Consider the following 14,095-nt stretch of genomic DNA (forward strand, 5'->3'; position numbering starts at 1 on the left):
CACTCCCCCTATCCTTCTCCTCCTTTTCCTTTTTCCTACCACTATGACACCTAAACCTAAGAGGCTTCACTCACCAGACGAAGACAGCCTCGACAAGCCATCTCTACCCCCCCCCTCGGGCGTTACACGGGGAAGCTCAAAAGCTAGAAAGCGATCCAGGATGGATAATACACCGGTATGGATAGCAGATTGCCCACATAACTCTTAAGACCTTTCTAACATTTCCCCTCAGGCATCCGGGAAAAACAAAAACCTTCCGCAGCTGCAAACCGATACCCAGAATTTTGCCGCTGGAGCCTCTAATTCACACGAGAAGAACAAGATCCCGTTGAAGGACACCTATAAGATGAATCCGGTGCGTAATATTCTCTCTTGTCACGGTTTCTTTTTTCTTTTCTTTTTTTCTTTTTCCACGTTCATTGAAGCCGTGATAAGCTTTGTTTGGAGCTTTTCGGCGAGCTTAGCTATACCCTTCTTGCGTAGAACCATTCTAATGACGCAACCACAGAAGCGTGCATCTTCTTCCTTTAGCTCGGGTCCTTCCAGCAGGATCAGCAGCGAAATCACGTCCCCAGAAGACACTGGGAACCCATCCGAGGTGGATGTTCTCAACCTGCGTAATTGGTGGACCGCACTACACCCGAAAGGTCGATGCTGTAGTCAATGCAATAACGAGCTCCATTTCGAATCCGTCACTACCGATACGCTTAGAAACCAGCTTGATTCCATCTACAGGATTAAAAATGCTGTCCGGAATGCTGAAAAAGTTGAGAAGCATCGCAAGGAGATTGAGGAAAAGGCAAGAGAAGAAACCATATCGCGGTTAGCAAAATGGGGCAGGGTTAAAAGGCTTGCCAGTGGCAATGGCCCGTCCATGAGCAAAACCGGTCTCGAAATAGACAAGGAGAACATTGAAGACGAAGGCAAAGAGAAGGAGAAGGAGAAGGAGAAGGAGAATGGAAATGCTCAAGATGGCAAGAGTGGGAAGGATGCCAAAGGCAAAGGCAAGGAAAAAGAAGATAAGCCAAATGCAAAGAAGATCAGCCAAATATTTGGTACCGAGTGTTGCCCAAAATGTCGGACTTATCTCTGCATCGCTTGTCTCAAACCTGCCAAGCCGGAGTCGGATCAGAAATGGGAGGACCTGAATGGTGCGAACCCCGACGGAAACGACACTTCGCCAAGAACATCTGAGCGCAGCTTCCGAGATGACAAGCGGCTATGGTGTTGCAGTGACGGAAAGCTAGTTGCCATATTGTTATGTTTGGGGATTATTGATGAGGAGTTCCTCGGACTAAGTGCCAATGGGAACTCGCTGTCTTCTGCCTCGGCCGGGAGAGGGATCAAAGGAACTCTCAGACGTAGCCTCCGATCACTTAAGGACAAAATCACAGACGGCCCACATCCTGCAAAGCCCCTGGTATCAAAACCCGAAAGGAAAACCAGGACCAAGGGAACCAAAGACAAGGGAACTGGTTATGGGTCCGGGGCATATACCGCGTCCATGTTCGGCTTTGACACCAGTGACAGCATGGATTGGGACTTTCCTGAAGACGAATCCGATTTCGATGATGGCCCATTGATGTTTAGTGATCTTGAATTTCCAGTCACGGATTCCGGGATAGGGAAGTTATCGGAGAAAATTGCTGCGCAAGTGGCCGCTCTGAGCGGGCCCCCTTTGGCCTCCACAAAGCCTCTCGGGGTCACCCATAACTCACAGGCCCAACCCGAGCCAACGCCCGCCCCAAAAATAAAGCCTCCTCCCGGCCTATCAACACCCGAAGGTTTACCTCTTGCTTCTGCCACGCCTCTGTTTTTCCCGAACCAACCATTCCAACCCCCCCCTGGCCCGTCGACGGTTGAAGCTGTACCACTTACTTCTCCCTTGCTACAACTTCCCTCAGAATACCAATTCAAGCCTTCCCGCGGGTTTCCGATTGCTAACGGTTTACCCCTCAAAGCCCCCCCTCCATATAGTCCCTCAAACACGGCAAGCAATGAGCCTGCCAACCCAAAAGCACCCCCAATGCCAATGGTATATCCTTACCATGGATTTGGACTTGGAAGAGGGGCAACCCCTCTGAGTGGTTTGCCATACAGTCTTCCCCACGCCCCACCCCATCCAGCTGTCAAAACACCAATGGCCCCCGGCCACCAATATCACCCCTCTTTCTTCCAAGGCCCAAGCAAACCTTTGACCAACTCTCCTGGTGGCCCTAGCTCGGCCAAAGATCCATTGCCAAATTCTATAGAGGGTATACCAGGCCTGCCGATTTTCCAGAATGCGACCGGTCCGCCCCTTTCGGCATCAGATATGATGCAACACCTAAAATCTTATGTGGCCCAGCATCCAGAGGCTGGACTATCACCGCTTGGCTATATTCCAGCCTACATTCCAGCCAGTTCAGATCCCGATCATGCTAACACACTTCTCGAGGCGGTAGGGGCACCATCCGGCTTTGCCGATGATGGAATCGTAGTGCCGCACCTTTGGCCTGGACCCCCCGAAGCATTTCACTCCCGCTCGACCCTCAAACCTCAGGTTATGCCAACACATCCACCGCTACCATCGAAGCAGATCATGCACGACAAGATGCTTTATGCGGTTGTCCGGACACTCATTAGGCTTCTTTCCGATTCCGGCTCGGAGAATGAGTTACAATACGCGATGCCCGACGTCACTCTGAGCATGTTGAGGGCAAGTATGTTGGCTGAAAAGATGGAGGAACTCTTACGAAATGATTCCATCCAAGATATTTCGATTCATAGTGAGGTGTATCTTGCTCTAGTTGCCCTATTGAATCGTCTATCAGACAACCCGAGCCTTGAATTTCTGATACTAGAGAATCGTCGTTCCAAGCTTTTTACAAGTGGCATCATGAAAATTACTCAAAGCAAGCCGGCCATCGATCTATTAGCCGAGATCGGCCCGAAGACCAGGGGAAAGGCTGCGGCGGCGGTTGAAGAGAGGAAACGTGCAGAAGTCTTGATGTATGAAGATGGGTTTAGCAGGCACAGCATGGTTCAAGTTATGTCGAAACTAAGCACTCAAGCTAAGGTCTTCCTTAATTGTGTGGGGAAGACAAAGGGGGACGAGTTTGAAGGGACGGAGGCGGCAAAAACTCTCAAGATTTGCATGGAAATCGCTGCTATCGGGGAAAAGCTTCTCAAACTCTCATCCCGTAACGCGAGCAATCAAAATAGATCATCCTCCATTTCTTCCAAGAGTATTGAGGCGCCCCCCCAGATCACATCCCCACCCGCGGCTCCGGTCTTGGACCTAGGATATCATGACGGGATGGCGTTTGAGTACGTTGAGGGTGTCGTCACAACACATTATTGGAACTCACAGGCGACTAGCCTAACTACCAGTCCGAGGGGCCGAGTTCTTCACCTAAGCAGAGAGATGGCCACAATGAGCACCAGCCTTCCGCAAGGGGTTTTTGTCAGAGTTGAAGATGGTAGGCCAGATATCATAAAGGCCATGATCGTTGGTCCTTGTGAAACGCCGTATGAGGGCGGGCTTTACGAGTTAGTCATTCCGTTGAGTCAGTTGGATGAAATGCTAATGAGTAAGGTTTGACATCTGGGCTCCTGCGAATTACCCGAGTGGTCCACCAATGTGCCAATTCAAGACCACTGGGAACGGGACTGTTCACTTTAACCCAAATCTATATAATTGCGGAAAAGGTAGATTTCGAGTGTCGGATCCCTAAACATATAGCTAATCAGTGACATGCAGTGTGCCTCTCCATCCTTAATACTTGGTCCGGCGCTTCTTCCGAACGTTGGCAGCCGGGAACTTCCACCTTGCTCCAGGTTTTTGTCTCCATCCAGTCCATGATACTTTGCGCGGCCCCTTGGTACAATGAACCCGGACGGCGTGAAGGAACCCGGAAAAAGGATGCCGAGGAGTTCAACAGCCGAGTCCGTGTCAACAGTGTCAAATGGGCAATGCTTGATTGGCTCAAGGACTCTTCCAAGAGGAATGGCATTTGGAAGGTACGTCAACGACATTACTTGGTTCTTATCAGACGCTTACAGGTTTACAGGACGTGATTGAAGCACATTTCAAGGCCAACCAGGGGTATCTACTCGAGCTCGTCAAAGAATGGGCCAAGAAAGATCCTAGATTGACCAATTCTGGAGCCAATGTGGGAACTAACAAGTGGAACTCATATGAAGACACCTCCGGAATCGCGCAAAACTATGCGTTGGCACTGGAGGAGGAGTTTTCAAAGCTATGATCAGGGTATATTTGCCGTTGTCAGATCAGAGGGAAGCTATTTTTGTTGAGGGGGGTTTACAATACCTTTTTTTCTTTCATCCTTTTCTCCTTGTCTACTTTCCTTTAATACTCTATCCAATCCTATCTTTTCAATTCCACACAGGGATCATTACTTGGGGTTACCGGATGAATTGTTTGGCGACGGGCTATCGCAGCAGGTATGATATTAAAGCATTTTTCTGGCGTGCGCGGGAAACTGTTTTTCCTTTCATAGAAGTACGGAATGGGTGGCATTAGGGGCCATTTTTTCTCCTCTCCATTTTCACAATACCGTTCCTTGGTGTCCCTTTCCTTTCCTCCCTTTCCCTCCCTCCCCCTCGATCACAGCGCCACCGACCATTATTTGTTTCTCGTGTTTCTCTCCCTTCTCTTATCTCCCTATTCTTACATGGACGGCTACCGCTACAGGTACAGGTAGCTACGAGCCATGCGCAGCCCAGAGGACCGGTCAGTACGAGTACATGCACGGTCCAATACCAGTATGGTATGCTAACATGGCACAATATTTCTATGTATGGTGGATAAAATACACATCCAATTGAAGCTTCATTGTCACAAGGGAGCTCTAGTTACCTAGGTAGTTTTGAACGAGTACAGTACGATCTTCTGAAAGATGAAAGAGTTGAAAAAGCTGAGAACCCGAAAAACCACACGCGATGATCCTGGAATGATCCTGGAAGACGGTCAACCCCGCCACGACCGTGCAGGCAGCTCAGCCATACCGGTACTGTGACGTGAGACCTCTGCTGTGGCACCGCCAGTACGGGTACGGTATCATGCGGAATAAGCACCAGCAAGTTCGAGCGGAAGGAACCGAGCACAGTAATCAAAAGATTGGAGAAACGCCTGGGCAGGGTACTCAGCGCAAGCACGGACAATTGGCAGTTGGGGGCCGATAATTTAAGAGTATTTGTTTATCCCGGGAGCATCGCTACCGTATGCGGGTACAGTACGAGTACGGTAGGGTACAAGTACGGTACCACCCCTTTTCAGCTGATGAGACCTGCATACCGTATTCCGTATTCCGTATTCCGCACATGCCTAATCCGAGTGTGGCCCGGTGACTCTGCTTGACAAGATCATGAAATATCAAGCGCTTTTTTTTTGGTGAAAAAAGGGTTGCTTACTCGCAGTCTCAAGCATAGAATTGCCGGTAACGGAATCTGGATGTCTCATCCACTTGAAGGGATAATTTACCTGGCAGTTTGTAAAAGTATCCGGACGCCTCGGGGCCAAGACGGGTATTAATGTATGCGAAGCGTCCGGATACTTTATTACGCGTAAAGGTCAAGTTGGTAAGCGGCATGCGGGTTATCGGCATCATGGTTGGTACTAGTAACTTGGCGTGTGCTATGCTAGTAATATCTATCGTTCCGACCGGTACTCGGGTATGGACGTGGGTGACAAGACAGTCAGAGATCAGAGATGTCAGAGCTTCTTGTCCGCTTCCCATTCCAAGTCCATCCTTTTTATTTCCCATGAGGGTACTGTATAAGTACCTGTACGAGTAGAACGGCCGTGCCTCTGGAAGCCCTGGATGACCGGTTACCCGTGTCCATAGCCGAGTAGTCTATCAGTATGATACGTAGCATCATTCACAAGCCATCACAGCTCAACACAAGCACCAGGCCGCCCCGCCCGCACACGCACTCAAGGAAGGAAGTAGGGTACTATACCCCACGGGGACTTTACTTCTGCCAAGCCTTTTCTCGATTTGTTGACGCGGTGGTGGCGGTGGGTTTTCCCGCCACCAGCAAACTCCTGCGGTCGGATGCAGGGAGGAAGGATAGGGGGAGGAGGGGGATTCGCCACAAATGGAGAGACAGCGGAAAATTAAGGTCGGTTGAACAAGAGGCTGTGATAGGAGGAGCAGGAGATGAAGGCCATGAGCTTAATTTTCATATAATTCGCCACTGCTCTTTTCTCTCCAGATGCAGCATAGCTACCGCCCAGCCTCGAGGTGCTAGTTACTTGTACTGTCGAGTACTCGTACCGGCAGTATTGTAACAATAATCACCACAGCAAGACTAACCAACGGTCATGCGACACCACTCACTCACTCACTCTTTCCCAAACGCCCTGTTTTTCCCCCCAATTTTCCCAATTTTCCCAATTTTTTTTTACTCCCCCCCTCCCAAAACTGAAGGCAGTTGCCTATTCCATATAATAACGCTGCACCAAAGCATCGAGTTTATCCCCATTAAAGTACTCCATCATACATGTGATGCCGAACGCAAAAAAATTAATGGGTTCTCGTTACAAAAGTGGCAACTCCTCCGCATGGAACCGAAGGGTTGGGATGGGTGGGGTTTGTGCTGTGGGTGGATGGTCGGATGGATTGGTTGTGGGTGATGGTAATGGTATCATAGTGGGGAGGAAAATGAGAAGGAGGAATGCAGTAGGAGCAAGAAGAATGTGTTTGGAGGAGGGAAATTTCGTTTTTGCTGTCTAACTGCCCTGTCTGGGATTCCTGCGGGTCTTGTACGAGGTTAGCCTTAAATGGCACCAGTGCGTGGTACTCGTAGGTGGTTTGAAGTGGAGGTATGGGGGGGGAAATAATAATAATAATCGGAAATTGGAAAATTGGAAATTAATGGTTAATCAACCTTTTTCACCCACCCCCTCCCCTCCCCTACCCTGGCCTAGCTGATCGCCATTTAAATAAAATATTACCTGTTCCCCTTCGTTCACTGCTTTGTTGATTTCGTGGTTCTGAGGTTTTCGGTTTGGAGTTTTTTTTTTTGTTTTTTTTTTGTTTTTTTTGACGGATTTATTGACGCTTACGATTATTCACGATGGCTTCGTCAACGGCAAAGAATGGGGAGGCTGCGGAGTATGTCGAAAGCTCTCCTAAACGACAGAGCAAGGTTGGGCGACATTGCCGTCGCTTTTGGTGGGTTTGGTTGATCGCGTTCTGTTTGTTAGTGCTGATCATTATGATCATTGTGTTAGTATTTCCGTTCTTCACTTTTCGATGACTCTGGATGATATCTAATGTAGAAGTGTAGCGTATACGCCATTCTCCCCGCCGTCGGTCAGAAAGAACTCGACAAGACCGTCCTGAACTTACATTCTTTCACAATTCTTGATCCATCGCCGACTTCCCTATTACTATCCCTTAACAGCACTATCACAGGCGCTGGGGGCATCGCTGCCCATTCCCGCCTTGACCCAATGGAAGTCATTTTTTTCTTGGAAAACCATAAACCTATCCAGCCATTCATGTCCCTTCAACTCCCGGGCATCAAGGGAGGAAGCTCTGTCCCCGTCATCACCACCAATGTTACTACCGCGATCACCTCCGTCCCCGCGTTGACGGAATTCTCTGCATCGTTATTGGCCAGCGAGACCTTGAGGGTGGCTATCCGCGGACGAACAACCCTGCGGGTAGGCAAGCTGCGTACGAAGGTCAACTACAACGAGGCCGTCACCATCAAGGGTAATCCCCGAATCATCACCATCATCAATGAGTCTGAGCTGTAAAATAACCTAACTGGCCGCAGGTTTCAATCGACTTGATGGAATGGAAATCGAAGAATACACCCTCCTGAATCGGCAAGCCGATGGCTCCAACCTCGCTGGCAAGGTCTTAATTCCCAACCCCACCGTCTTTGAGATCCAAATGGTAATTTCCACTTTCTTCCTTTCCTCCGATTCGTGGTATTAATCCATTATTAGGGTGATGTCCACATCAACATGTCCCTTAATGGACAAGCTCTCGGAAATGGTACTATCCCTGGCCTCCAAATCCGTCCGGGCAACCACACATACGATTTCCGCGCAAGGATACAGAGCACCGCACTCGCCCCCCTCGTCACCGCTATGGGAAGTGGTAAGCCCGTCGTATTGGATGTCCGTGGCAACGGCACCGACATTAACGGTGTCAGCATTCCGTGGCTGGCTGGACCGTTGAGCTCGTTGGACGTTAAAGTCCCGCTTAAGATCCGGGGGTGATCTGTTTTTTTCTTTTACTTTTACTTTTACTTTTTTCTTTTCTTTTTTTAAATCCTTCGTATTTGTTTTTGTTTTTTTTTGCTTTTTTTTTTCAAATCCATGCACGATGGTTATTGCCCGGCATGCTGTAAAGTGATCGAAGGATATGAAAACGAAAAGGAAAAATATAATAATTCATTGGGCATCACTCGCTATTCTCCTAGGGGCCTTTCTCTTATGATACTTGTACTCGAGTACATACTTGTTTATTTGGTCAACCGCAAACCGTTCCGTGCGGAGAGGAACCCGCATCCGGATTGGACGGATCCATGACCGTGATTTCGAAAAAAAGGGGGAGCCCCCCCCGGCTACCTTATCTAATGTAATCGGCGAATGGGGGAGGGGAGAATTGACGGATAGCGGTGATGAATGACAGGGATACCAATAAAAATGTATCATGAATCCCTGTTCGCTTTGCGCTTGCTGTCGTTCCTGTTTCGAATCGAATCGACAGTTTCGGCAAGGATGCGGCGATATATGATGATAGGTTCTGGCGTCGAGACCGATAGCGGGGTTGCGGGCTCGACAAAGAACAAACTGAGGGGATTATGATATTATGATACTATACAGTATCATGGATTTTCTCCGCCAGTTCCTCGGTACGACACGAAGTGGAGGATTGCCATGTGAATGGTGCGCGCTACCTATCGGTTGGCTGGATCTTTATCTATCTATCATACGATATGTTTTCTTCTCCATGAATCAGTTATCATACCGCATTTTTTTCCCCATCATTGCCTGTCTCCTCTTCACACAGCCCGTACTGCGCCAGGCTTAACCCTCACTCGCTCGCTTCACTTTCCGTGGTAAACCTGAACTCCGCTAGTAATGATAGAAAGCCAAATTCACTATTATGATAATAGTATCATGATACCTAAGGAGGAGGTGAAGCGTTTTGTAAGACAAACCTTAAATGCATATCATACACAGCCCCAATGGGATTAATTAATTAACCAATTAATCTGGCGGCGGGGCGCGGCGTCCCAAGATTTCTGGGCCCGGGAGGTTATCATAATAATTTCCTCGTCCGAGGATATACATAGTTCGGTTGGTCGTTTGGTCAAATTTGTGAAGACCCGTTTGTGCCGACTCCGGTATCATACAAGTATCTGGGTGAATCTTATCATAATTGGGCACTTTGGATGAACTACTTTGTTGACGGTTGCTCCCTGTTCTGAATTTGATAGGGTTCTTGTGTTTCTTTGTGATAATTATGGTAGTATGATATATATGGGACTACAGGTTTAATGAGTGACTTTGTGATGAGAACCCGTCATTTTATAGCCGGCGATGGTATGCCTACGGTACTGAGACCGGAACTATCATACCTATCTATCCTCATCCAATACCGTTGATTCACCCTCTGCTATGCTATCGGCGTATAGGGCAAAGTATCATATCACGCCATGAATGGCCCAGCAAAGAAAGCTCAATACCGTATTCTAGAAATCCTGAGTGACCAGTCATGACATTCCACAACCAAACAACTCTAATCAGTGGCCAAGCCACACACCGCCCCGTTGGCCTCGCCCCCATCCTCCCTCACTCACAGCCGCTGTCCTTCTCGGCCTGCATCGGTTAGTTTCCGACATTGGTATGATGGCACAATTTCTTCTTCTACTCCAACTCATCACGGTATGATACGCATTTTTTTCCCCTTCCTCATCCCAATTTATGATTCGTTGGTTTAATTTTTTTTTTACAGTGCTCTAAACTCGTTTCGTCTCACTCAGCTCGGGGCAACCCATACCAAGGCGAACTCCCGGACGATCGGTCGACGACCGAGGGAGCCTCGGGGGTGAAGATTTTGTTTTTCCGAGGCGGGTGTGGCGGGTTACCGTACTAGTATTATTATTGGCTCATTTGTTTTTATAGCCGTGGTGCACTTTGCTGTTGATGCTCTCGGCCGTTAGTCTACGGGTACTATCTGCATGGCACTTTTTCTCGAGGTGCTTATGAGCATGGAATGGGAACATTCCAGACTTGAGTCTGAGGCTCACGATGCAGGAGTGAGCAAGCAACTAACCAGCAGCCCGGAAGCAGATGGGCCAAAATATAATAAATTTACGGTGCCATGGCAGCCTAACTAACACCTCCGTTACACAACAATTCTACAACACAAGTGAACTAAAAGGAGACTCCCCACCACACCGCAAGTATTAAGCTCTGCGACAAGTTGACGGGTGGCGTATCGAGCGCTTTGAATCCTGTGATACATTCGGGGAATTATGGATTCAAGCTTTTAGATTTTACCCTACTACTACTGTTGCCTTTTCGGCCGGATGATTGGTTGATTGGATGAGTCGTTCTTGGTCGGTGATGCCGAGAAAAAGGGGGTGGGGAGGACGTGTGTTTCGCCTTTTCAGGGAAAAGGAAAAAAAGCGGGAGAGACAAGACAGGCGTTTTTTTACATTGCGGTCAGCCAGCTGAAAAGATGTTTTGGCTTTCTGATTGGCCGTACCGAGGGGTTGGTTGGATTTGGGAAGGTACGGTACTGGACAATTGGACGGTGCCCGTCGGTCAGTCGGTCGGTCGGTCGGTCGGGATATTTTTGAGATGGCGGGTCAAGGCTCCTGCTGCCGTGAGAGCGGAACAATTTTGTTGTACGAGTACAGTACAAGTCATACCCGGTGAATGTTGTCTCGGACTTTTTTTTATTTTTTATGACAGGGCACTCGCTTGTGGAATGGTAATCTTGGTTCAGCAGCGGAAGTCAAGTGCTGGCCTCCGGACGACAAATCCTCCTCCTCCTCCTGGTAAATTATGCATCATTCCAGTCACCTTAATTTACGAAGCACGAATCAGCGATTAGTTTGGGTAGAAATGCACTTTGACCTGCTCTTACCACATTCTGGCCTAGCGCCTACCACCCAAGATGCGGTATGATACAGGTATCCCCGGGGAAATGAAACCCATTCCCGAGTGATCTGTAATGATTTCTTATTCTCGGTTAAATACGAAATTATGGATCTGACGAATCATACACGGTGACATGGAGTAAACTTGTATGATACTGTACTCGTACAAGTAGACCCAACGAGCCCGATGAACCCTGAAGCTCCGAAACATTTGCCCGGCAGGAAAAGTGCCATAGAAAAACCGAGATTAGCAAAAGAGCAAACAAAACGGGACTGTGCCGAGTGTACTTTACCGTAATTTTCTGACGTTTGCAAACACCACCGCGTCTGCATATGCACAATGGACCAGTCATGCCTGACTGAACGACACCAAATGTGAGAAAGTGTGACCTCGATCTAAGTACTTAATAGGTGGTAGCGGATCTCTAAGAAGAAGGAGATGCTAGGGCTGAGGAATCTTGCATAGACTGAGATTGGCTAGGAAGGCTTGACACAACTTGGTTTGTTTATGACTACTACAAGTGTAGAAAGATTTTAAATAAATGTAAAGATTGGAAGGTAAATTAATATCGTGTTGATAAGATCCCTTCTCCATTACTTGATGAGTGCTTTAAGCAAGAGAGGTATTTGAATATTTATATTATATTATGTCTGAGTATTTATGAACTACATTTGTTAGGTGGAAGCCAACTCTAATATGTGTTGAGAAGACTTAGGTTGGAATCTTTTACTGTAGACAAAGATTGTCTAAGGAGGCTCCATAATGTTGTTTTCATTTATGACTACAAAGAACTCAATTAAGAAGGAAAAGTAAAGATTGGTAATAAAGATTTCTTGGAACATTATTAAGATCACTTCTTTGTTGCTAGATGATATCTGTAAAGCCTAGAAGGTATTTAAATATTTAAATTCCACATCTGAGTGTTTACAGACTACTTATAACTACTATAGAACTAAGTATCTTTTCCAACTTTATATGCAATAGTGCTTAGTTTTAACAAGTGTGAATACTTTTTGACCCTAAAATCTTTCATACTACTTTTGAACTTGTTTTTAAAGAAGTCTTTATTATTAATGAGTGTACTAACATCTTCCAACTGATGGTTTTCAATTTATAGAGCTGAATAAACATCTTCCTGAAACCTCAGTCTGGTTGATTATTGCTCTGAGAGTCTCTTTCGAATTCACAGAGTAGCCAACTTATGTGTTGGATACATATACATGATATAGGTCTTCTTGACAGTATACTAATATGTTATCCCTACTGCCTATTAGGTCTTCTGAGTTTGAGTAACTTCCTCTTAGTCTGCCTTATCTTCTAGAGAAACACCTCTAAAGGAATCCTGTCTCAGGACCTAACAATTTACAGTAGTCTTCAGATCGATATCAGTATCTTTATTATCTCTTATGGCCTCTGAGGTACTGTAGAAGCAGTTTCAGATCATTAAGATAAAAATGTCCCATTATGTGTAGCCAGTAGTACAGATGCCTAATTTTGAAACCTAGTAACTCAATGTTGTTCCTACAGATTTGTTCCATTGCACTTTCCAGAAGTACTTAAAAATGTCTTATTATATTTGCCCCAAATAGCTTCTGGTTAGATGGACAGCAATGATGAACTGTGAGAACATGAATAATTACACCCACTCTCATGTCATTAGGCTTTCCTCTCTCAATAAGGTTAAAAAGCATTTTGTTTATTTTTCTGTCCTACAGGAGAGAAAAGGGCTATGTTTTTGTAGTATTTCTTACCCTCTTTAGGTACAAGGAAATTTTAGATGACATGAAACTGAGTCCAATTATTTGAGTTTTCATGGTATATAGGATTCTGAAGTGGGCTTCATTGAAATGACATTATAGTTATGGGATAAAACATACTAAAATCTTGTTACAAATATGTAGATTTTATAATAAAGTTGGAGGAAGATATTGGCTACTCAATAAATGAGAGTCTGTCTGCAGTTACCCAACTGAGAGGTCTGTGCACTTCTTATATGCCTAATATTTTTCTAGAAATACTTGTTATAACTTTTCCTATAATTCATAACTATGATCTTGTAAAAGGTAGTTTATATACATTTTATCTATTTAATCTTGTTTTTAAATGCATACTTGGTCTAGTTTGTAAATATTAGAAAATTATAAGTATGTTAAGAGATATAATTAGAGGATTTCTTTTTTCATACTATGTTAATACAATATTCTTGACCTTACCTTTCACTTTACTGATTTGAAAGATAATAAGAAGACTTATATTATAAAGCACCTTTGGATTATACATAACTACTCAGCTTAGAGCTTCATGTATGTGGATGTAGAATAAGAACTCCTAGTAGGAAGATGGATTCAAAATAGGGCGGCAAACTGAAACATTTTCTTGAAAAAATAAAAAATAAATAAAAGCTACAACATGTAAACAATAGAGCTGAGGAGAAAAAAACTAGCAAACTTAATATTATTAGATTGATGACTTTATTCAATAAGTTTCTTAAATGGAAGTTGGTTGTCAGAGTTGAGGAAAACTGTATAAGCTTAAGGAGATTTCATATACTGCTAGTTATTTCTAATTTTTACTCTAATTATGTATGCATTCAAATTTTATCAGTTTGTTAAACCATTCTCTATATTTTATACACAGAGTCTTTAGATTTTAAGCTAATATGACTACTTTACAGTCTCATAACTTTCTTGAGGCTAAAGTGCGTAAGCTTTTGCTTCTTCAATATGAATATAGTAGTAAAAGTACTTTACATTTTGAGCATATTAGTTGTAATGTATTTCCTAATGTTAATCATATTTCTGGGTATGATAGTTGACAGGTAGCTTGCCCTTTTAGAGAGGAAGTAAGACCTGTAAACTAAAGAAGACTTCAAAGAATATAGAGAGAAAACTTAATAAACTAACCATTTGACCAAGTATATTAAAGTACTATTTATTAAAGTCTACCTTTCCGCCC

General features: G+C 45.4%; 4 protein-coding genes; all 4 read left to right on the forward strand.

Moving 5' to 3' along the window:
• Positions 1-493: 493 nt before the first annotated feature.
• On the forward strand, positions 494-4,541 carry GSTUM_00004562001 (uncharacterized protein; the record flags this gene model as incomplete). XM_002836075.2 has 4 exons in its annotated part: positions 494-3,531; positions 3,578-3,690; positions 3,743-4,002; positions 4,053-4,541. The coding sequence occupies 4 exons, from the start codon at positions 494-496 to the stop codon at positions 4,245-4,247; spliced, it is 3,606 nt and encodes a 1,201-aa protein (XP_002836121.1). The 3' UTR covers positions 4,248-4,541.
• A 2,199-nt stretch (positions 4,542-6,740) lies between these two features.
• GSTUM_00004563001 (uncharacterized protein) lies at positions 6,741-8,242 on the forward strand (the record flags this gene model as incomplete). XM_002836076.2 has 5 exons in its annotated part: positions 6,741-7,121; positions 7,152-7,235; positions 7,297-7,727; positions 7,792-7,913; positions 7,967-8,242. The coding sequence occupies exons 1-5, from the start codon at positions 7,084-7,086 to the stop codon at positions 8,240-8,242; spliced, it is 951 nt and encodes a 316-aa protein (XP_002836122.1). The 5' UTR covers positions 6,741-7,083.
• A 310-nt stretch (positions 8,243-8,552) lies between these two features.
• GSTUM_00004564001 (uncharacterized protein) lies at positions 8,553-8,983 on the forward strand. XM_002836077.2 has 1 exon: positions 8,553-8,983. The coding sequence occupies exon 1, from the start codon at positions 8,651-8,653 to the stop codon at positions 8,831-8,833; it is 183 nt and encodes a 60-aa protein (XP_002836123.1). The 5' UTR covers positions 8,553-8,650; the 3' UTR covers positions 8,834-8,983.
• Positions 8,984-10,419: 1,436 nt separating this feature from the next.
• On the forward strand, positions 10,420-11,093 carry GSTUM_00004565001 (uncharacterized protein; the record flags this gene model as incomplete). XM_002836078.2 has 1 exon in its annotated part: positions 10,420-11,093. Exon 1 carries the CDS (start codon positions 10,716-10,718, stop codon positions 11,091-11,093), a length of 378 nt encoding a protein of 125 aa, XP_002836124.1. The 5' UTR covers positions 10,420-10,715.
• Positions 11,094-14,095: the final 3,002 nt, after the last annotated feature.

Source organism: Tuber melanosporum (assembly GCF_000151645.1).
Source record: "Tuber melanosporum whole genome shotgun sequence assembly, scaffold_13, strain Mel28".
In the NCBI taxonomy this organism is placed as follows: domain Eukaryota; kingdom Fungi; phylum Ascomycota; class Pezizomycetes; order Pezizales; family Tuberaceae; genus Tuber; species Tuber melanosporum.